This window comes from Oncorhynchus mykiss, chromosome 31 (genome assembly GCF_013265735.2).
Source record: "Oncorhynchus mykiss isolate Arlee chromosome 31, USDA_OmykA_1.1, whole genome shotgun sequence".
Classification (NCBI taxonomy): Eukaryota; Metazoa; Chordata; class Actinopteri; order Salmoniformes; family Salmonidae; genus Oncorhynchus; species Oncorhynchus mykiss.
This window is the reverse complement of record NC_050571.1, coordinates 28,703,536-28,726,539: the sequence shown is the minus strand read 5'-3', so window position 1 is coordinate 28,726,539 and position 23,004 is coordinate 28,703,536. Positions and strand designations below refer to the sequence as shown.

Here is a 23,004-nt window from a genome sequence, read left to right as displayed (position 1 = left end):
GCAGACAGCGTGTATGTCGTCGTGTGGGTGAGTGGTTCGCTGATGTTAACATTGTGAACAGAGTGCCCCATGGTGGCAGTGGGGTTATGGTATGGGCAGGCATAATCTACGGAAGACAAACACAATTGCATTTTATCGATGGCAATTTGAATGCTGTGAGATAAATGCCGTGACGAGATCCTGAGGCCCACTGTCGTGCAATTCATCTGCCGCCATCACCATCATCGCCATCACATGTTGCAGCATGATAATGCACGGCCCCATGTCGCAATGATCTGTACACAATTCCTGGGAGCTGAAAATGTTGTGTTCCAGTTCCCGCCAATATCCAGCAACTTTGCACAGCCATTGAAGAGGAGCGGGACAACATTCCACAGGCAACAATCAACAGCCTGATCAACTCTATGTGAAGGAGATGTGTCGAGCTGCATATGGCAAATGGTGGTCACACCAGCTGGTTTTCTGATCCATGCCCCTACATTAAAAAAGAGTATCTGTGACCAACAGATATCTGTATTCCCAGTCATGTGAAATCAATAGATTAGGGCTTAATGAATTTATTTCAATTGACTGATATCCTTATGTTGAAATTGTTGCTTGTTGCGTTTATATTTTTGTTCAGTGTAAATAACTCCCATTTTATTTTTACGGTGTCTTTTACAATTTCATAGGCAATGGATGCCTAACATGTTGGCTAAGGCTCCAGTCCACTCCAGTCAGCTAAACTTACCAAAAAAAATCAAATGTTCTCTCAAACAGTTGTTACGTAACTTGGTTTCAGTTTGTGTATATCTCTACTCCAAAGTCACTAATCTAACCATCTTTACTCTTTTGAGATTTGAGAGTTATAAATGGTCATTTAAGAGCCACAGATGGGGATTTGAGAGCCACAGATGGGGATTTGAGAGCCACAGATGGGGATTTGGGGATTTGAGAGCCACAGATGGGGATTTGAGAGCCACAGATGGTGATTTGAGAGCCACAGATGGTGATTTGCGAGCCACAGATGGGGATTTGAGAGCCACAGATGGTGATTTGCGAGCCACAGATGGGGATTTGAGAGCCACAGATGGTACTTTTCGCTGAGAGAAAGAGAGAGAGTTGGTCAACTGGAGTCTGTAATGTCTTCTAGGTGTCTGAGCTTACATAGAGCTGGTGTTCCTTTCTACTGAAGGGGAGGGTAAAGGCTGACACACTGCCATGTCTCTCTCACTCACTCACTCACTCACGCACGCACGCACACACACACACACACACACACACACTCTCCCTCCCTCCCTCTCTCTCTCCCTCTCTCGCAGAAACAAATGCACAGTATGATACAGAGACAGATCCCATCTTCTCTAAGTAAGATTAACATCTCACTTACTTGTAAACAAGCTCTGGTGACACAGTTAATGAGAGTAAACACATACCTCTCTCTTGGCATGGCTATCAAGAAATCATGACACTTTCCTTCTGTAAACTGACGATGATGAGACCCTGCCATTGGGCCTTCTCTGTATGCTAATGAGGAGGACGATGAAGGTGATGCTATTGTCTTCCTGTAGATACCAAGGGCATCTGTATTGAGATTCAACAACCTCTCTGTAAATGAAAGCATGACATATTTCCTAGATGACAGCTTTTCCTGACATACAGCCACAAATTTAGAGGAAGATGAATCTTAAACAGGTGTGCTATGTCTTCCATTGTAATTTGAGGGTCTGGCTGGCTAGCAGAGTTAGCTACCTCATCCCATATGTTTGCCATGACATTTAGCTTTCCTGTCCCCGTTACAAATTAGTAGGTGAGGAGTGGTTGCTAAGCCACCATACACTGTGAAGACCCACAGACACTCCATACAGGGTCAAACTTACAAGAGGCTCAGCCAAGGAGATGCATTTCTGAGAGGTGTGTGTGTGTGTGTGTGTGAGAGAGAGAGAAAGATAGTCACAGAGGGTACTGGCTTTCAAGAGCAGACCTGGCTCTCAAGAGAAGACAGGCTATGTGCACACTGCCCACAAAATGAGGTGGAAACTGAGCTGCACTTCCTAACCTCCTGCCAAACGTATGACCATATTAGAGACACATATTTCCCTCAGATTACACAGATCCACAAAGAATTTGAAAACAAATCCAATTCTGATAAACTCCCATATCTACTGGGTGAAATACCACAGTGTGCCATCACAGCAGCAATATTTGTGACCTGTTGCCACAAGAAAAGGGCAACCAGTGAAGAACAAACTCCATTGTAAATACAACCCATATTTGTTTATTTATTTTCCCTTTTGTACTTGAGCTATTTGCACATTGTTACAAAACTGTATAAAGATGTCTTAATTTGAAATGTCTTAATTCTTTTGGAACTTCCAAGTGTAATGTTTACTGTTCATGTTTGTTGTTTACTTCACTTTTGTTTATTATCTACTTCACTTGCTTTGGCAATGTTAACACGTTTCCCATGCCAATGTCAATTGAAATTGAATTGAAAGAGAGAAGAAAAGGGGGTGAGAGAGACAATGGAGGGAAGGAGGGAGGGAGAGAGGAGGAGGAGAGAGAGAGAGAAAGTGCTAAAGACCCTCAAGAGAACATGAGGCAGTCCCAGTCTCCCTTTAATAAAGTTGATATTTCCTCCCTGTGCTGTAATGGAACCAAACAGGCATTCTGGAGTTCTGCCCTTATTAGGAATGTATCCTGATACTGGGGAAATGTGCTGGAGGGAGAACGCCTAACAATCTGGCAGTAGAGAGTCGCCTCTCATCTGAAACACATCTCCACCCTGGAATGGTGAATGGGAAATGTCTATCCCTAGACTATGGTTAGGGTCAGGACAGTAATGTCTCATGACTAGGGAAAACTCCTAGTCCTATATATTCTTGGGTCGTCACTCTTCAGAAATGGATAAACCCGGCCTGTTTCTAAAATGTATCTTCTTAAAATAGGATTTTTAAACAAAAAACTTAAAAAGAGGTACATGGGAACATGTGGAACCCATGTTTATGTCTCTGTGTTCAGTATGAAGGAAGTTAGAGGTAGTTTTGGGATTCAATGCAAACTAGCGTTAGCGCATTGACTGGGAGTCTATGGGTACTTGCACCCATAGGATTCCAGTCATTGCGCTAACACTAGTTAGCATTGGCTTGTGAAACTACCTCCAACTTCCTTCACACTGAACACAGAGACATAGAAATAGTATCCGAGTTCATCGGACTCTGGGGAAGTAGATAAAGGGCCTCATTGCCAAAATCCCAGAGTATCCCCTTAACCCAGACCATAACCACACAGCTAGCCTTATGCCTAACCCTAACCTTAAATAAAGACCTAAAAGCTCATTTCTGTTTTCATCATTTATTTATATTATAGCCAATTTTGACTTTGTGGCTGTTGTAACTAGTGACAATCTTATTTTTGGTCAGGAAAATCTCCAAGTGCACCTCTCATATCTACATCTGCCCTGGGAGGAAAACTTACTCCACCTCAGCCTGTCAGTCCATGAGAAGGATGGGCTATTCTCTATGGAGAGGTGGAAAAATATAAAAGAGACGGTTGAGACTGTCCATAGGGGGAATGTGATACACTGTTAGGGGTTGAAGGCCAAGGCTGGTGGAGAAATTACTGGGATGAATTCAGTTTTTCCTGTTCTCATTCCCGGCCAAACCTTAGGGGAAGGTCAGGACTGGACTTTCTGGATCTGGTAAGCTATTAACTAACATTACATTTATCCACCAGGACATGTTCAGAGGCAAACCAGACCGTGTCAACATCATCATGTTGATGTGAAATCAGCAGGTCAATAAGGAGACATTACAGAGGGTTCAATCAAAAGCACAGGCTTTGTTTATTGACCATTGCACGCAACTTGAACAGGTGAGAATATTTACAGAGATGTAAACAGTCAGTACCTGCAACACTGAGGAAGCACAGTGTGACACACACAGCGAAGTAGCAGTATAAACACATCGGACAGTCTGAAAACACAGAGTACAACAAGCCCCTTTGGTCAGCTACTTCAGACTAGTGTCAACATGTTAATTACAAGTTACCATTCATCGTTCAAAACAATAGAACACATACTGTAAGAACAGTACAGGCAAGGTATAAGGTGACCTATAATGGGTCTTTTTTTGACATTACTTCATATGTTAGTTATAGACTGGTACACAGTCATGATCTTGCTTGATTTCTTTTTTCCTTAAAGTGAAGACAGAGTCAGAGTCAATGGCACGGAAAAGCAAGGAGGCCAATCTTGTTACTCTTGGTTACATAGATCATAACAACCTGTACATCAATGGATACCACCCTTCAGTTCGTGACCTCCGGCAGTTATGACATGACTCCATGAGTTTCTACTATAAATCATAGTTCACGGGATTCATGTCAATTCCTTCATAACCCCAACAAAAGCCAGTTAAAAACAGCAACACAAACATGACAAATGGAACTTACAAGACAAATCTAACTCAAACAAAGGTTTCTTAAAAGACAAGTGCAAATGCTGAGCGCCATCCCCAACACTCGCCTTATTTCCCTTCTTCATCAAGAATAAACAAAATAGAGGAAATAAACTATATATAAAATGGTGGGAAGAAAAATCATTTCCTGCACATTGTGGTGTCAAGAGGCATGCTTGATAAAAAAAAAAGTAAAAAAAAGGAGACCACACGCCGTCAGAGGTTCCTGCACAACAGGAGATAACGCTGAGTGGTACACTGCCCTCCTCTACCCCTCCCTCCCCAGGTGCGAAAGTGAATAACATTGAATATAGGTAGAATGTCCACTATTTCTCTCTCTACCTCCCTTTCCTCTGCTCCTACCCTGTCCCTCTCTTTGTACTTCCCTCCTACTCTGCCCCCCCCCCCCCTCCCCCTCTGTAATGCTGTCTGGCACAGGGCCTGATTCCATCCACATCAACAGTGCGTCGTCAGGGTGGTGTCCGGTCAACACTTCCTGCTACACCACATTAACAGCCACCACTGATCCCAGACCAGTCACAGAGCAAACCCCCATGTAGCCAAGCAAGCTCAAAGGAGCTACTCTGGTACCAGACATCAGCTATAAATCAACCCAGCCCCCATACATTGTAGCGCGAGGCATATAGGATACGTTAGACTCTAATATAACCTATTGTATGATTATTTTACACAAATAAAGTATTGCACACACACATTTTTCTACAACCATTTCGTTTTCTTCAACTGATCCCTACCAGCTTTTCTCTAAATATCTACTCTGAACCATAGAAACACAGAAATGATTGCTAGAAACATATCTTCATAGCATTTCAATAACAAATATATGTCTGTGGTTTTGGATCATTTAAAATCTAAATGTTATGATTCCAACTGGCCTATTCAAGTTGTTTCTGATAGTACGTACCAATCCTTTGTCACGTCATACAGTACCAGGGACAATATGGTCAATAACTCAAGGCAGTTAACAGTTGAACTGAGGTCCAAAAACAAAGCAGATTAGATCCTTAATTATGAGCTACTGTAACATGTTCCCGCTACTACTCCTGTAACTCAAGCAGATAGATCTTAGCCAATAGGAAGCAAGGACTTAGCCCAGATAGAAGTACACACTCGGTTTGATTTGAGTAACATTTCAATCCCTAAAGTCAAATATACACCATGTTACACGTGAATAGTATTAAAATTACAGTGAAAACGAGGATGTAGCTAAAGTACTTGTAGTATGTTGCAAAATACAGCAAGTTTTTTCAGGCTGCCTGCACTCAATTTTCATCAAATGTCAATGGAGGAGGAATGGCACCAACTTCCACCATACGGGAGATCTAGAACTCGTACTCGAAACGACAGCCCTTCTTTCTGCTTCTGTGGTGAGTGACATCAGCTTCTAAAAGAAGGTGTCAAACCCTCCCAAAGTCACAGTCTGAGGTCATTGTGGGAGATCCAAGACTTGTGCTAGGTTACACAGAGCGAGCTGAATTACATTGTTAGCTTGGTTGAACCAGGCTAGAACATCTTTAACTATCTACAGAGCAAAGGCTCAAAACGCAGGCAGCCTGTCACCCGTAGAGAGGTCGCCACCCAGTGGACGGAGGAGTGTATCACTTCTAAAAAGGGAACATAAACTGTTGGTCACTCAGGCACTTGATTCTAACCGTATGCATAGCAACACAATGCAACGCCGAGCCACTAAGTCAGCCAGCATCCCTTGGATCACACAGAGAAGGCAGCAACATTCAGAATCAGACCCCAAAACAGGGCTACAAAACTCAGTCAGCCCCTCGACCTACCCACTCCCCACGCATAAAAAAACAACAACGGTATTATGCACCCTGTGATACAGAGACAAATGGTATTAGTTAAGCTAGCTGTTGCACTGTGACCTCCACATACAGACTAATGCATGCGTATAGACGACGCTGCAGCGCTACGGTGAGCAGATTGCCACGTGATTTCAGTGTGGTCCTGTTAGAAGACAAACTGAGAAAAGATATCGGTTTGACCGAATCAAAAGAAAAGGAAACATGAATAAATAATTCATATTATAATGATGGAGACAGGAGTAGAAATGAACAAAGAATAATGAGGTAGACATGGATTAACCACTTGAGAAACTCAAAGGAGGAGCGGCAGTGGGTGAGAGAGAAAGAGATGAGGAGCGGTATGAGAGGAGAGGAGAGACAGAGAGAGAGAGAGACAGAGACAGAGACAGAGAGACCAGTCTCTTGCTGATCTTAGTTGATCTAATTCCTGCAGCCTGCGGGGGAGCAGGACGTAGAGTGAGTTGGTCATCTGGCTAGCTGGCCTCTCTTTCGCCTCACATCCGCATACGGTGTCGTGGGTCGCCGAGCGGGGGCTCGGAGTCGTCCATGGGCAGGACCAGACGAGTACCCCTCATCACCAGCTCGTGGTCCCCGTACGTCAGCTCGCGGTCCAGGTCGTCAGCGGAGATGACGGCGGAGGTGGTGCCCGCGGGCCCGGCACTGGTGTGGGCACCGCTGGCGTCTGTGCTCACAGTGATGTCACCGTAGGTCAGGCTGATGTCCCCGTCCGTCAGGATGAGGTCTGAGTCGTCGTCCTTCAGCTGGCACTCGTTCTGGTGGCAGGAAAGAAACATTTCAAAATAGGTTACCACTAGATGACATTCTGATTATGACTGTTCTCACTAATCAAATACTCCTGCTATAACTGAACTAATTCTTTAGCTTTGATGAAATCAGCAACTCTTCATTTGCGTTCATTCAAATATACACTATCCGCTGTGATACTCATTAAAACAAAGAAGAAAACACTTCCTCACTACATGTCATCACTATTACCATAATCCCCCTAACAGGGTCACAGGATTAATAGGAACACATGTTTTTGTGGGGCCTGACCTCATAGGCCTGTGGGCTGGTGAGACATCTGGCCAGCGGTCCACAGCAGGCAGGCATGGTGACGGTGAGTGGGGGGCCACTGTGGGTCAGGATGGGCTTCAGGTAGCTGGAGAGGGCGTAGAGTCAAGGCCTCAACTGTGTCACATAGTAACAAAACAAACTGCTCAAATATGTAATGGGAGACTTACTATAGGAGAACCATCCACCTCTGCTTCAGTACACCTCTGCTGTAAGCTAGTATGTTATTGCAGTAGTTACACACACACACACACACACACACACACAATCATTTTGGTTATGAAGGACAAATCATGATTTAATACACTGGATAGAGAACATAAAAGCTTTGTCTGTGAAATGAATATCGGTCACTGGAGCACCGTCTGCTGTGAGCTGACGGGAGTGACATCAAAGGATACTTGTGGTCAAAGTTGTACCAGATCCTGAAGAGCCAGGCACTCTCGTGTTTGGTGCTCCGCCGCTCTGATCCCTCTGTCATGCTCATCTGACCAGACACACAAGACTGATACAGCGATCCACTCAAAACAAGACGATTACAGCATTCAAGTCAAATAACAAATAATAATAAATACAAGTCAAATAACTCAACTTTCAGAGTTTTAATACTCACTGTGTTATCTGCGTCCGAATCGACTCCAACACTGTTAGAAACGCAGATACACATAAATGAGTGGACCAGATCCCAGTGGTCACAGAAGATCATATTGAGGACAGACAACCTTATGTGCTTTGTGTATCCTCGATTAGAATAAACATCAACAAAGGTTCCGTTTGAAGGCAACAACAATAAATAGGCAGACACCAACACCGAAAATCCCTAACCTTTGACCCCCTGCGGTGGACCTACCGTATGTGCTGGCAGGAGAGCATCTGAGTGGTTCCCCCTCCACAGACCCACACGGTGAAGAAGACGATGAGGAGGGTGGTGGTGAACATCATCTGACGGGCGTACGTAGCAGTGTCCCGAATGGAAAGTGCAAAGGTCATTGCTCCGCGCAGACCTGTGGAGGACAAATCATTGGTCACACACATATTATTGCGGGTGTAGTGAAATGCTTGTGGATAATGTAAGAAATAACACACAAAAAAACAAAATACTGCAAAGTTGCTTGGAAGCCTGGATTCTTCTGGAACAAGGAGGGGTAATACTGTGTGTGTGTGTGTGTGTGTGTGTGTCTCCACAAGTAATATCACTAAAAATAGCTTTTTGTTAGATAACGTCACTGGTGTGGGAACTCTGAACATTTCCAATTACAGTGATCACATGACAATCAGTTAAAACAGGTCCATAGGGGTCATTGAAACAATAGGTGCTGGTATGACTCAAGTAACTACATTCATATTCTATAAAGGATGTACTGTATTAGCAAAACAGCATCTCCTAAATCACCGGACACACAAAAGCAGACTCATAAATGAACATATATATTTTTTAAAGCTTTAGGACAAAAATTGGTAGGATATTTTTTTTTTTATTCCCCAAACATTTTATATACAGTCGTGGCCAAAAGTTTTGAGAATGACACAAATATACATTTTCAAAGTCTGCTGCCTCAGTGTCTTTAGATATTTTTGTCAGATGTTACTATGGAATACTGAAGTATAATTACAAGCATTTCATAAGTGTCAAAGGCTTTTATTGACAATTACATGAAGTTGATGCAAAAGTCAATATTTACAGTGTTGACCCTTCTTTTTCAAGACCGTTGCAATCTGCCCTGGCATGCTGTCTATTAACTTCTGGGTCACATCCTGACTGATGGCAGCCCATTCTTGCATTATCAATGCTTGCAGTTTGTGGGTTTTTGTTTGTCCACCCACCTCTTGAGGATTGACCACAAGTTCTCAATGGGATTAAGGTCTGGGGAGTTTCCTGGCCATGGACCCAAAATATCAAAGTTTTGTTCCCCGAGCCACTGAGTTATCACTTTTGCCTTATGGCAAGGTGCTCCATCATGCTGGAAAAGGCATTGTTCGTCACCAAACTGTTCCTGGATGGTTGGGAGAAGTTGCTCTCGGAGGATGTGTTGGTACCATTCTTTATTCATGGCTGTGTTCTTAGGAAAAATTGTGAGTGAGCCCACTCCCTTGGCTGAGAAGCAACCCCACACATGAATGGTCTCAGGATGCTTTACTGTTGGCATAACACAGGACTGATGGTAGCGCTCACCTTGTCTTCTCCGGACAAGCTTTTTACCGGATGCCCCAAACAATCAGAAAGGGGATTCAGAGAAAATGACTTTACCCCAGTCCTCAGCAGTCCTATCCCTGTACCTTTTGCAGAATATCAGTCTGTCCATTATGTTTTTCCTGGAGAGAAGTGGCTTCTTTGATACCCTTCTTGACACCAGGCCATCCTCCAAAAGTCATCGCCTCACTGTGCGTGCAGATGCACTCACACCTGCCTGCAGCCATTCCTGAGCAAGCTCTGTACTGGTGGTGCCCCGATCCCACAGCTAAATCAACTTTAGGAGACGTTCCTGGCGCTTGCTGGACTTCCTTGGGCGCCCTGAAGCCTTCTTCACAGCAATTGAACCTCTCTCCTTGAAGTTCTTGATGATCCAATAAATGGTTGATTTAGGTGCACTTTTTTTACCCCTTTTTCCTCCCCAATTTAGTGGTATCCAATTAGTTACGGTCTTGTCTCATCGCTGCAACTCCAGTACGGACTCGGGAGAGGCGAAGGTCGAGATCCATGCGTCCTCCGAAACACAACCCAACCTAGCCGCACTGCTTCTTGACACAACGCACATCCAACCCGGAAGCCAGTCGCACCTATGTGTTGGAGGAGGAAACACCTGGTCAGCGTGCACTGCGCCCGGCGCGCCACAGGAGTTGCTAGTGCGCGATGAGACAAGGATATCCCTGCCGGCCAAACCCTCCCTAACCCGGACGATGCTGGGCCAATTGTGCATCGCCCCATGGACCTCCTGGTCGCGGCCGGCTGCGACAGAGCCTGGGCGCGAACCCAGAATCTCTGGTGGCACAGCCTTAGACCATTGCGCCACCAGGGAGGCCCCTTAGGTGCAATCTTACTGGCAGCAATATCCTTGCCTGTGAAGCCCTTTTTGTGCAAAGAAATGAGGGCGGCACGTGTTTCCTTGCAGATGACCATGGTTGACAGAGGAAGAACAATGATTCCAAGCAATGATTCCTTTTGAAGCTTCCAGTCTGTTATACGAACTCAATCAACATGACAGGGTGATCTCCAGCTTTAGACCGTCAACACCTGTGTTAATGAGAGAATCACTGACATGATGTCAGCTGGTCCTTTTGTGGCAGGGCTGAAATGCAGTGGAAATGTTTTTTGGGGATTCAGTTCATTTGCATGGCAAAGAGGGACTTTGCAATTAATTGCTATTCATCGGATCACTCTTCATAACATTCTGGAGTATATGCAAATTGCCATCATACAAACTGAGGCAGCAGACTTTGAAAATTTATATTTATGTCATTCTCAACACATATGGAATCATGTAATAACCAAAAAAGTGTTAAACAAATAAAAATATGTTATATTTCAGATTCTTCAAATAGCCACACTTTGCCTTGATGACAGCTGTGCACACTCTTGGCATTCTCTCAACCAGCTTCATGAGGTAGTCACCTGGAATGCATTTCAATTAACAGGTGTGCCTTCTTAAAAGTTCATTTGTGGAATTTCTTTCCTTCTTAATGCGTTTGAGCCAATCAGTTGTGTTGTGACTAGGTAGGGGTGGTATACAGAATATAGCCTTATTTGGTAAAAGATCAAGTCCATATTATGGCAAGAAATGACAGTCCATCATTACTTTAAGATATGAAGGTCAGTCAATACAGAACATTTAAGAGCAGTCACAAAAACCATCAAGTGGTATGATGAAACTGGCTCTCATGAGGACCTCCACAGGAAATGGAAACCCAAAGTTACCTCTGCTGCAGAGGATAAGTTCATTAGAGTTACAAGCATCATAAATGGCAGGCCAAATAAATGCTTCACAGAGTTCAAGTACCAGATACATCTCAACATCAACTGTTCAGAGGAGACTGCGTGAATCAGGCCTTCATGGTCGAATTGATGCAAAGAAACCACTACCAAAGGACACCAATAAGAAGAATAGACTTGCTTGGGCCAAGAAACATGAGCAATGGACATTAGACCTGTGGAAATCTGTATTTTGGTCTGATGAGTCCAAATGTACGATTTTTGGTTCCAACTGCCACGTCTTTGTGAGACGCAGAAGGAGAGTGATGGACAGCCACACCTCAACATCAACTATTCAGAGGAGACTGCATGAATCAGGCCTTCATGTTCAATTGCTGTAAAGAAACCACTACTAAAGGACACTACTCTGTCTTTGTGAGACGCAGAGTAGGTGAACGGATGATCTCTGCATGTGTGGTTCCCACCATGAAGCATGGAGGTGGTGTGATGGTATGGGGGTGCTTTGCTCGTGACACTGTCAGTGATTAATTTAGAATTCAAGGCACTTAACCAGCATGGCTACTACAGCATTTTGCAGCAATACGCCATTCCATCTGGTTTGCGCTTAGTGGAACTATAATTTGTTTTTCAACAGGACAATGACCCAACACACCTCCAGGCTGTGTAAAGGCTATTTGATCAATGAGCGTGATGGAGTGCTGCATCAGATGACCTGGCTTGGGATGAGTTGGACCGCAAAGTGAAGGAAAAGTAGACAAGTGCTCAGCATATGTGGGAACTCCTTCAAGACTGTTGGAAAAGCATTCATTATAAAGCTGGTTGAGAGAAAGCCAAGAGTGTACAAAGCTGTCATCAAGGCAAAGGGTGCCTACTTTGAAGAGTCTAAAATATATTTGGATTTGTTTAACACTTTTTTGGTTACTACATGCTTCCACATGTTCTATTTCATAGCATTTAATGTCTTCACTATTATTCTACAATGTAGAAAATAGTCAGAAATAAAGAAAAACCCTTGAATAAGTAGGTGTGTCCAAACTTTTGACTGGTACTGTATATATAACTGTGGCTGATATTTCATCCCCAGGAACCCTGAAATTGGATAGAAAGGGATAGCTTATTTTACTTCACACGCCTTTTCTCTTCAAGTAAATACAAAGTTATTTATTCTGGTGACTGAACGTAAGCTGCAATTTATGAGAAAAGGAAAATAACAAACTGTGGCGCCAGATCTCTGTCTGACCACGTCACACACTGTACCAGCAAACATCATCATGTGTTGGAAGTTGGAGCTGATCTTGTTCCTGCGTCCCAGGTTGAGCAGGAAGGACAGGGGGTAGATGTTGGCTGCTCTTCCCAAGAACACTGCCAGCTGGGAGGGGAACACTGTCAAGGAGGCCTCCAAACAGTCCAGAGAAACAAAGATACCCCTCCAGTCTACTGAATGTTTGCAATCTTACCATGACCTTTCTGGTTTCACCAACTTTACATGCAATATAGTCCATACTCCACATGAACTCCCTACAGTGCTTTAATTGAAGTATTATAGTTTTGAGTAAAGATACGAAAGCCCCGACAATAAAGGTGGGGTTGAAGATGTGGTTCTTGAAGGTGAACAACGCCAGACCCATGTAGGAGAAGATGAAATTCTCCGCCAGGAAGTTCAGTAGCTCAAACAACTACAGGACAACACAAAAACAACCTTTAAGGGGCACTGACGGACCAACAATATTTAGCCGATGACATTGCTGTCCAGAGTAGCTTGCCCGTAAATAACTGCCATGGTAAACGTTGTCCTCACCTGTTTGGTCCTGTCCTGAGACTCAGGGGACAGGTTGTTGAAGGTGTAGTGAGCCTGAGTGATCCCACAGAACAGCACCGCCACCACACCTGCACACACAACATTAACCAGACACATCCACATCGTGATTAACCGTAATAAGCTGGGTGATGAAAAATAACCTGTGGGGTGGGACCATGACCTGAGTGTAGCTTTGCGGTAAGATGAGGGTTCACCTGTGAAGCCACAGGCCTCAGCCATTAAGAAGGTGCTCCAGGACATGAGGAAGAAGAGAGCCGTCTCCAGGAGATGGAAGTCTCTCAGCTTAGTGAACTTAGTGACGTGAGGAGAACAGTCAAGGAGAAAATACCACATGAAACACTACACTGACATTAGGAACACCTGCTATTTCCGTGACATAGACTGACCAGGTGAATCCCGGTGAAAGCTATGATTCCTTATTGATGTCACTTGTTAAATCCACTTCAAATCAGTGTAGATGAAGGGAAGGATACAGGTTAAAGAAGGATTTCTAAGCCTCCAGACATGGACTGTGTATGTGTGCCATTCAGAGGGCGAATGGGCAAGACAAAATATTTGAGCTCCTTTGAACAGGGGTATGGTAGCAGGTGCCAGGCGCACTGTTTTGAATGTGTCAAGAACTGCAACGCTGCTGGGTTTTTCACCCTCAACAGTTTCCTGTGTGTATCAAGAACGGTCCACCACCCAAAGGACATCCAGCCAACTTGACACAACCGTGGGAAGCATTGGAGTCAAAATGGAACAGCATCCCTGTGGAACACTTGAAACCTGTTGAGGGCAACTCAATACTGGGAAGGTGTTCCTAATGTTTATACACTTAGTGTATATACTACACAACTCACTATACACCAGCTATTGCCACCATGGCAGAGATGGAGAAGAATGGCTCAGAGAGCGTGGCCAACTCTCAGTTCCCACAATTCATGGAGGAATGGAAAATTGCAGTGAACTAGTTTTGAAATGGAAGAAGGCAGTTTTATCTGTTTTGCTTAGTTTTTTTTACAGAGCTTAGAGATTTAAGTTTAATATATATATATATATATATATATATATATATATATATATATATATATATATATAGCAACAAGCAAGTTGATAATACCAAAAAACACAACTTCATACATTCTAATACAAGAACAAATGCATTTCCATCGGTTTCTAACCTGGATGTGATTGCTATATCAATCTATATATTTCTAGACACTCAAATCACACAGGAAGTATATCACTGCGTAAAGGATATGAGTGCTGTCATGACCCCGGTGGCCACCCCCAGGGCGAAGGATCCACTGAAAACACCCAGGAACACCCCGAAGGACTTCAACATGGCCATCACCTCGAAGGTGTGACTGTTGTCCCCCTCCGGCTGGTATGCCACAATGGACCTGGTACAAACACATTCAATATTAGAAAAGGTACAACAGAACAGAACAGTTCAGGTGCCCTATGTGGGTGGATGAAGTGTTGTAAGGCTGGAAATGAAATACCGGTATGTACTGTAGCATTTCTGGAGCCTAGAAATAAATGTGCTTTGCTTGCAGAATACTTAAAGAAAACATGGATAATTTGGAAAATTACAGAACTAGAGAGCTGCTTTATAATGTGCTTCCATCCTGAGAAGGTTGAAAGTCTTGAATAATCTGCAACCCATTGATATCAGAACCAAGGTATGGTATATTCCTACAGACCTGGGGAGGGCTTAATCCTAGTGGTCCCCATAACTGATGATCAGAACGATCCTAGTGGACCCCATAACTGATGATTAGAACGATCCTAGTGGTCCCCATAACTGATGATCAGAACAATCCTAGTGGTCCCCATAACTGATGATCAGAAAGATCCTAGTGGTCCCCATAACTGATGATCAAAAAGATCCTAGTGGTCCCCATAACTGATGATCAAAAAGATCCTAGTGGTCCCCATAACTGATGATCAGAAAGATCCTAGTGGATCTCATAACTGATGATCAGAAAGATCCTAGTTGATCCCATAACTGATGATCAGAACGATCCTAGTGGACCCCATAACTGATGATCAGAACGATCCTAGTGGCCAGAGACTACACTGTATAGTACTACCGTTTGCATGCCCAGTCTGTTTGAAGTGCAGATGGATCTCTTAGGCAAATATGTTGTGGCTTGCTTTCATAGTTTTATATGGAACTCAATAAGGAATGATGAGATTGTACTACAGTATGTAAATATTTGTGTATGGACATCTGCTAGTAAGTACTGTACGTGATGCAACTATTTTAGTAGCAATGTGCTATGCTAGAGGGTTCTATGGGAATTCCAGCTACCAAGTTCGATCCATCTTCAAGTATTCCAGCTACCAAGTTAGATCCATCTTCAGGTATTCCAGCTACCAAGTTCGATCCATCTTCAGGTATTCCAGCTACCAAGTTCGATCCATCTTCAGGTATTCCAGCTACCAAGTTCGATCCATCTTCAGGTATTCCAGCTACCAAGTTCGATCCATCTTCAGGTATTCCAGCAACCAAGTTAGATCCATCTTCAGGTATTCCAGCTACCAAGTTAGATCCATCTTCAGGTATTCCAGCTACCAAGTTAGATCCATCTTCAGGTATTCCAGCTACCAAGTTAGATCCATCTTCAGGTATTCCAGCTACCAAGTTAGATCCATCTTCAGGTATTCCAGCTACCAAGTTAGATCCATCTTCAGGTATTCCAGCTACCAAGTTAGATCCATCTTCAGGTATTCCAGCTACCAAGTTAGATCCATCTTCAGGTATTCCAGCTACCAAGTTAGATCCATCTTCAGGTATTCCAGCTACCAAGTTAGATCCATCTTCAGGTATTCCAGCTACCAAGTTAGATCCATCTTCAGGTATTCCAGCTACCAAGTTAGATCCATCTTCAGGTATTCCATCTACCACGTTAGATACATCTTCAGGTATTCCATCTACCACGTTAGATACATCTTCAGGTATTCCATCTACCACGTTAGATACATCAATCCTTAAGAACTTTGGCAGAAACACTTCAACAGCTATTTATTCAATTCAAACTGGAGGAACTATTAGGCCTAGATTTTGAAACTGGTAAAATATGTGGAACCACTCGTGAAAGATTAGCTGAAGCTTGGAATTAGTGATGTTAGATAACATGTCAAAATCCAAATGGAGTCAATGGAATGGAAACCACTTGGTTTTATGTGCTTGATACCATTCCATTGACTCCAGTACAGCCATTATTATGAGCCGTCCTAACCTCAGCAGCCTCCACTGGACGTAACAACAAACTTGTATCACCCAAACAGCAAATCACCAGAATTTCATACCACCAGAACTGGGTTGCAGTTTGAATTGGTGCATCAAGATTTTCCCTAATGCATACCTCTGGATCTAATGTGGGCTCAATACTCAACTTTTAGGTTCTGCAAACACCTGACGAACTTTGATTTGAGTGAACTATCCCTTGCTGGGTTGTACTTGTGCTGTGGTTCATATCTGCTATCTGGAGTGTAATGGTTGGTCATTTGCCGTGTATGTTCTAAAGACGCAAAACGAAACCACTGCAAAAGCACTGGGCTAGCACACCAGCTCAGGGGAGTGTCTCGCGTCGCCGCCACACCCTCTACCCACTGACTGGCTCCAGGGGCATGCCGCACCCCCGCACTGAGCCAACCATAACACAACCAAATTCTGAAATATTAAGAGTTCTCGGCAGAGGGAATGTGGTGGTTAGGGTTACCAAAAGGTCAGCCTCACACATTCCACAGTATTAATACTGGCTTGTTATTGGTATAGTGCCAGGTCACACACAGGAAAATCCATACCAACAAGTTGTTTGAGGGTGTCTGTGTGCGTATGTCCATGAACCTGTGTGGGTGTGTAGGCTAAACGCCCCCTTACCCTGCACAAATTATATATTTTTTAAAATAAATAAAAAAAAACAGTTTTAAAGCACATCTGTTGAAAGATGAGATTTGTCAGCCAAAGATAAACACAAAACCTCACAACGTGAGTGTGTACATACAGGCGCAGACAGACAGACGGTAGACAGGTGGGTCGGGTTAAGACGGAGGACTCACGAGGACAGCACCACGGCCACGGCGTCATTGAGAACGCTCTCTCCAAACAGCAGAACGTACAGATCCACGTCCACCTGCAGCTCGTTGAAGATGGCCAGCACCGTCACTGCAGGACGAGAGACACAGTAACCACCTTTAGACTGTCTACAGAGATAGAGCCCTATAGGTTAGAAATCATTGGTGGTGTGTACATCAGCCTATGCTATATTCCACAACTCACATTTTCCCAGTCACTGAAATAATTAGCGGCAGTGCATGTTTTTGCAGCTTGTGAATCAGGAAATCACCTTTTAAATAACTATGTCTGACTAGGCATATTACTAGTGAAGCAAGCGGTTGACCATTATGTAGTGTACTAAAGAGGTGACTGAGGTGAACGGGGTCTGTACCGGGGTCAGTAGCAGAGACAATGGCTCCAAACAACAGGCAGTCAGTGAAGAAGAAGTCCCCGTCAAGCTGTCCCACTTGCTTCATCAGCGTGACACAGCCGTACATCAGTAACCTGTACAGAGATAGAGATCACACTACTTCAGCTGAGCATTTCTCTGACATGTCACACAAAACCCTAAAGGTGCATAAACACACAGATGTAATGGATACATGTATAATACAGGGTGTGAACTCACCCAATGATGAAACATGATATGACTGTTCCCAGAAAGGCATAGGCTAGGATGGATCCCATGTTCCTGAAGAAGTGTCTCTGGGAGATAGAATTAGATGAAGGATTAGGCCTAAATATTACCCAAGAACAAATCAACACTGTGATTTAACTATCGTTTAAAGCTACAATATGTCACTTTTGGGGCGACCTGACCAAATTCACATGGAAATGCGTGTTATAGATCTGTCATTATCATTGAAAGCAAGTCTAAGAAGTGGTAAATCTGTTCTGTGGACACTATTTCTATGCTCCCCATATTTAAGTTTAGTTTTTGTATCTTTTTCTCTTGGTTTTGTACACCAGCTTCAAACATCTGAAAATACAATATTTGTGGTTATGGAAAATATTTTTAACTATGGTTTAGATGGTACAATGATTATCTACACCTACTTGCTTGTTTTATCACAAACTGAAATTAGGCAAACTGTTAAGCATTTTAGCAACCAGGAAATGGCAGAGCGATTTCTGCATAGAGCATCTTTAAACAACTAACTACATGTCTTACCCTTTTCAGACTGTAGCCAGCATGGAAGATAATGGGGGGCAGGAGGATGTTAAAGAACACTTCAGGGTCAAAGGTCACCTATAGAAAAGAGGAAAAACACAAGAGGGATTGTATTACATGACTGAACTGTAGTCTCCCACTGACTATGGAGGACTACAACGAATAAAACATGTTATTATTTGTTTGAATCTAATTATAACTACCTGTAATAATAACTAACAAGGGTTCTAAATCCCTTTTCAATTGTGTTGATGGATGAAAATAGCGCTAGTTGTTATGTTTGTTAATCTAATGTCCTACCGTTAGGCCTAGTTCTGATCAAGCCTCTTTAGGCTGACATCAACTCTAAGTCCTAAATGGCATCAAGGAATGTTTATTTTCTCTGATCAGGTGACACAGTGTTTGCATAGAACAGAGTAGTGCTCTGTAGGCTACCTCAGGACATGACTGATTACACATGCTATGCTCCGAGTTAGACACAGTCTCATGAGTGTGTGTCAGACAGTGAGTAAGTGTGGAGAATGTCTAGGGAAAGATTGAGAATGAAATATGTCAACAAACGGCCACCTACTTGCCTGATTCGTACTAAGCCTCCCAAACAGCACTTCAGATATGAAGAAACACTTTCAGACAACAACCATGCCATCTGTAAGCACCCACTGTTTTGGTCAGTCAAGCCATTCATGTGCATCACATTAACAAGGACCACATCTGTTTGGGACTCTACCTTGCGAAGCATCTCGTTGTCTTGTACATCATTGATCTCAGAGGGGCTGATCTCACCCTTCAGACTGTACTCGTAGAACTTGCCACTGACGTTGACGAGCAGTGTGGGCGGGCTGGCATTGACATGGCAACTGAGGGTGACGTTACTAATGTCACGGGGTACGTGGATACCATAGCGCAGGACCACCCCAACCAGCACACCTGGAGGGAGAGAGAGGGAACAGAGGGTGAACAAACACAGAATTGCACCTATGAAAGCCCCTACAGTACATGCCACAAGGCAACCCCTGCTAACTGGGTTTACAGTTGTCCTCTCCACCCTTAAAGCTGGTACAGCAGCACCTTGTGAATTGTAAATAAATAACCAGGTAACAGGCTTCAGGGAAGTGCATGGTGTGTAGTAGAGAGGACTACACTAAACTACAGTAAAACACTGAAGCAAGTTGGACCTTCCCGGGTGAATAACACAGAACGGTATGGGGTTTTGTGCATGCACACAGTCGCATAACTGATCAGGCATGAATATTGTTTCCCAACAACAGAGATGTACACTGAACAAAAATATAAACGCAACAGGTAAAGTGCTGGTCCCATGTTTCATGAGCTGAAATAAAAGCTCCCAGAAATGTTCCATACGCACATAAAGCATATTTCTCTCAAATCTTGTGCACAAATTAGTTTACATTCCTGTTAGTGAGCATTTCTCCTTTGCCAAGATAATCCATCCACCTAACAGATGTAGCATATCAAGATGCTAATTAAAAATAATGATCATTACACAGGTACACCTTGTGCTGGGGACAATAAAATTGTGCCGTTTTGTCACACAACGCTAGATGTCTCAAGTTGAAGGAGTGTCCAATTGGCATGATGACTGCAGGAATGTCTACCAGTGCTGTTGCCAGAGAATGTAATGTTAATTTCTCTACCATAAGCTGCTTCCAATGTCGCTTTAAAGAATTTGGCAGTATGTCCAACCGGCCTCACAACCGCAGAACACGTGTAACCACGCCATCCCAGGACCTCCACATCCGGCTTCTTCACCTGCGGGATCGTCGGAGACCAGCCAGCTTGAAAACTGATGAAACTGTGGGTTTGCACAACCAAATAAATTCTGCGTACACTGTCGGAAACCATCTTAGGGAAGGTCATCTGCATGCTCGTCGTCCTCATCAGGGTCTCGACCTGACTGCAGCTCGGAGTCATAACCGAATTCAGTGAGCATAAGCTAACATTTGATGGTCACTGGCATGCTGGATAAGTGTGCTCTTCACAGATTAATCCCGGTTTCAACTGTACCGGGCAGATGGCAGACACGTACGTATATGATGTCAACGTTGTGAAGAGTGCCCCATGGTGGCAGTGGGGTTATGGTATGGGCAGGCATAAGCTACGGACGACAAACACAATTGCATTTTATCGATGGCAATTTGAATGCTGTGAGATACCGTGATGAGATCCTGAGGCCCACTGTCGTGCCACTCATCACCTCATGTTTCAGCATGATAATGCACGGCCCCATGTCACAAGGATCTGTACACAATTCCTGGGATCTGAAAATGTCCCAGTTCTTCCATGGCCAGCATAATCACCAGTCTGGATCAACATGTATGACAGCGTGTTCCAGTTCCCGACAATATCCAGCAACTTCGCACAGCCATTGAAGAGGAATGGGACAACATTCCACAGGCAACAATCAACAACCCAGTCAAACTCTATGCGAACAAGATGTATCGCGCTGCACGAGGCAAACAATGGTGGTCACACCAACTGGTTTTCTGATCCATGCCCCTACTTTAAAAAGGTTTCTGTGACCAACAGATATCTGTATTCCCAGTCATGTGAAATCAATAGATCCACCTAATCCTAATGGATTTATTTCAATTGACTGATTTACTTGTATGAACTGTAACTCAGTAAAATCTTTGAAATTGTTGCATGTTTAGTTAATATTTTTGTTCAGTATAACATAGTGATACAGCCATTCTAGGACTCACATAGACCTAGGCATTGTGTTGTCTCTACCGCATCCCTATAGGAATGACAACACTGTCAGCATATTTCCAGGTAATGTTAAAGGAATACTGTGCGAGTTAGTCCTTGTACTTCTACTTACTCAAGAGTCAGATGAACTCGTGGATACCATTTTTTTGTCTCTGCGTGCAGTATGGATGAAGTTAGCGGTAGTTTCGCGAGACAATGCTAACTAGCGTTAGCGCAATGACTGGAAGTCTACAGATATATTAGAAGTGCTACATAAACATGCAATAACGTGTATAGCTAACTACATAACAATATGACGATGAGTAATAACAATATCAATGACATCATGCAGTCTCCTGACAAGTGGGCCTCTCACCCATACACACCCATACACACCATAGATCATAGCTAGTCCCGTTTCATGCAAAAACCTGAAACGACGGTGCTTGAATAACCAAATAGTTAAAATCGTGAGGGTTAGGAGCATGATGAAAATCAGCAGGTCGGCACTGTCTTGTCTGTGGTTATCTTCAACCTTCCTCTCTGTTACGATGTTCTCCATGGCACTATCCTCTGCCCTGCAAACACTGATGCAGAACGACAAACAGGTTAGAACGGTCAAGGCTAACGTCTTCGACATCTTCCGAGTTACGTTGACTCTGAATTTATTGTAACCCATGTTGAACATTCAATCTTCAAGCTAGTAGCTACGTTGTCGTTATTCAAGGTTTCTATATGTATATTTCATGCAAGATAACTAAGCGGAGACAGCAACAGTAGATTGATGTTTCCCTTCTCTTCGGTGGGGTTTATCGGCGGTTGACATCAAACGTTATGGTGCATTATCGCCACCTTCTGTACTGGAGTATGGGCCAGAGGCAGGGAGAAACTAAATCCTACCTGCCACCCCGTTGCTTTTAAAACATATAACAACATATTTGAGACTATATATAATAAAGTTCTACTCAATATAATCTTTAAAATAATTTCCTGTATCCCCTTCTCCCTCATACTAGATCTCAGCCTCTCTCTTTCCTCTGATACTGCCCACACTGTAGCAATACGGTCTCTGTTTCCTGGCAATAATCACACTTTCCTTTTGGATGCTTTCCTATCACATTTAAAATCTTATTCAATCGGTGTCCCACTCTTAATCTTCTAAAAATAGCCTCCTCTCTTCTGTCCCTTCCTGAAGGGAAAATGTTTTTTGTCTCCGTATTGCATTTTTTGTTGTTCAAATTAAAAGTATTTTCGGATGATGAAAATAAAATATGATAATGCTGCTAATTGTATGTGCCCGTATTGGTGATTAATGTGGTGATTAATGTGTCAAACTATATATTGATATGTATATATTATTATTAACTCTTGAGATATAGTTTTTCTGTTCAGAAATCTTATTATGAAGTTTGCTTTGGATTTTGACAGGGAAGTTAAAGAAGTCACTCTAGTAGTACGATGGTTACTAGTTACCACAGACACAAAGTCATGAACCCCGCCCATACAATTTTTCTTCTTAAAAATAAAAATAAAACCCTAACCTTAACCACACTGCTAACCTTATGCCTAACCCTAAACTTAAATTAAGATAAAAAAAAAAAGCTTATTTTTGTTGTTATGAATTTTTGTCTCACCCTCTTCACAACTGTTTTGGTATTTTTGGACCATGATAGGACCTCAGTGAAAGGTCCAGAGGAACTTGAACCTTATGACCGTCTCCACTACAGCCCCATCGATGTGAATGCGGGCGTGTTTGGCCCTCTGTTTCTTGTAGTTTCAGGTCCTTTATCTTGCTGACGTTGAAGGAGAGGTTGTTGTCCTGGCACCACACTGCCAGGTCTCTGACCTCCTCCCTGTAGGCTGTCTCATCATCATCGGTGATCAGGCCTACCACCATCATGTCAACAGCAAACTTAATGATGGTGTTGGAGTCATGTGCTGCCACACAGTCGTGGGTCAACAGGGAGTAGAGGAG

At 43.3% G+C, this 23,004-nt stretch overlaps 1 protein-coding gene across 4 annotated transcripts; it reads right to left on the bottom strand.

The window, feature by feature from the left end:
- Positions 1 to 3,794: 3,794 nt before the first annotated feature.
- On the bottom strand, positions 3,795 to 22,137 carry LOC110504936 (sodium/hydrogen exchanger 6). Of its 4 annotated transcripts, none has more exons than XM_036969575.1 (16): positions 21,426 to 22,128; positions 19,048 to 19,247; positions 18,321 to 18,398; positions 17,778 to 17,854; positions 17,541 to 17,653; positions 17,152 to 17,257; positions 14,342 to 14,483; positions 13,293 to 13,398; positions 13,078 to 13,166; positions 12,842 to 12,955; positions 12,537 to 12,648; positions 8,202 to 8,355; positions 7,965 to 7,995; positions 7,753 to 7,856; positions 7,334 to 7,439; positions 3,795 to 7,050 (listed from the first exon to the last, which is right to left on the bottom strand). In XM_036969575.1, the coding sequence occupies exons 1-16, from the start codon at positions 21,715 to 21,717 to the stop codon at positions 6,772 to 6,774; spliced, it is 2,103 nt and encodes a 700-aa protein (XP_036825470.1). In that variant the 5' UTR covers positions 21,718 to 22,128; the 3' UTR covers positions 3,795 to 6,771. The 4 variants fall into 4 exon arrangements, with proteins under 4 accessions (XP_036825470.1, XP_036825471.1, XP_036825468.1 ...); XM_036969576.1 differs by having other exon boundaries at positions 7,753 to 7,838; positions 21,426 to 22,119; XM_036969573.1 differs by having other exon boundaries at positions 13,078 to 13,398; positions 21,426 to 22,137.
- Positions 22,138 to 23,004: the final 867 nt, after the last annotated feature.

What these genes read in the sequence shown, in the direction of transcription:
- LOC110504936 (XM_036969573.1), bottom strand. Translation starts at nt 21,717, where the DNA reads ATGTTCAACATGGGTTACAATAAATTCAGAGTCAACGTAACTCGGAAG. An exon ending in ATATCATGTTTCATCATTGG is followed by an intron (nt 17,654 to 17,777) that starts GTGAGTTCACAC and finishes ATCTCTGTACAG; the next exon opens with GTTACTGATGTACGGCTGTG. An exon ending in CCTTTATTGTCGGGGCTTTC is followed by an intron (nt 12,649 to 12,841) that starts GTATCTTTACTC and finishes TTCCCCTCCCAG; the next exon opens with CTGGCAGTGTTCTTGGGAAG.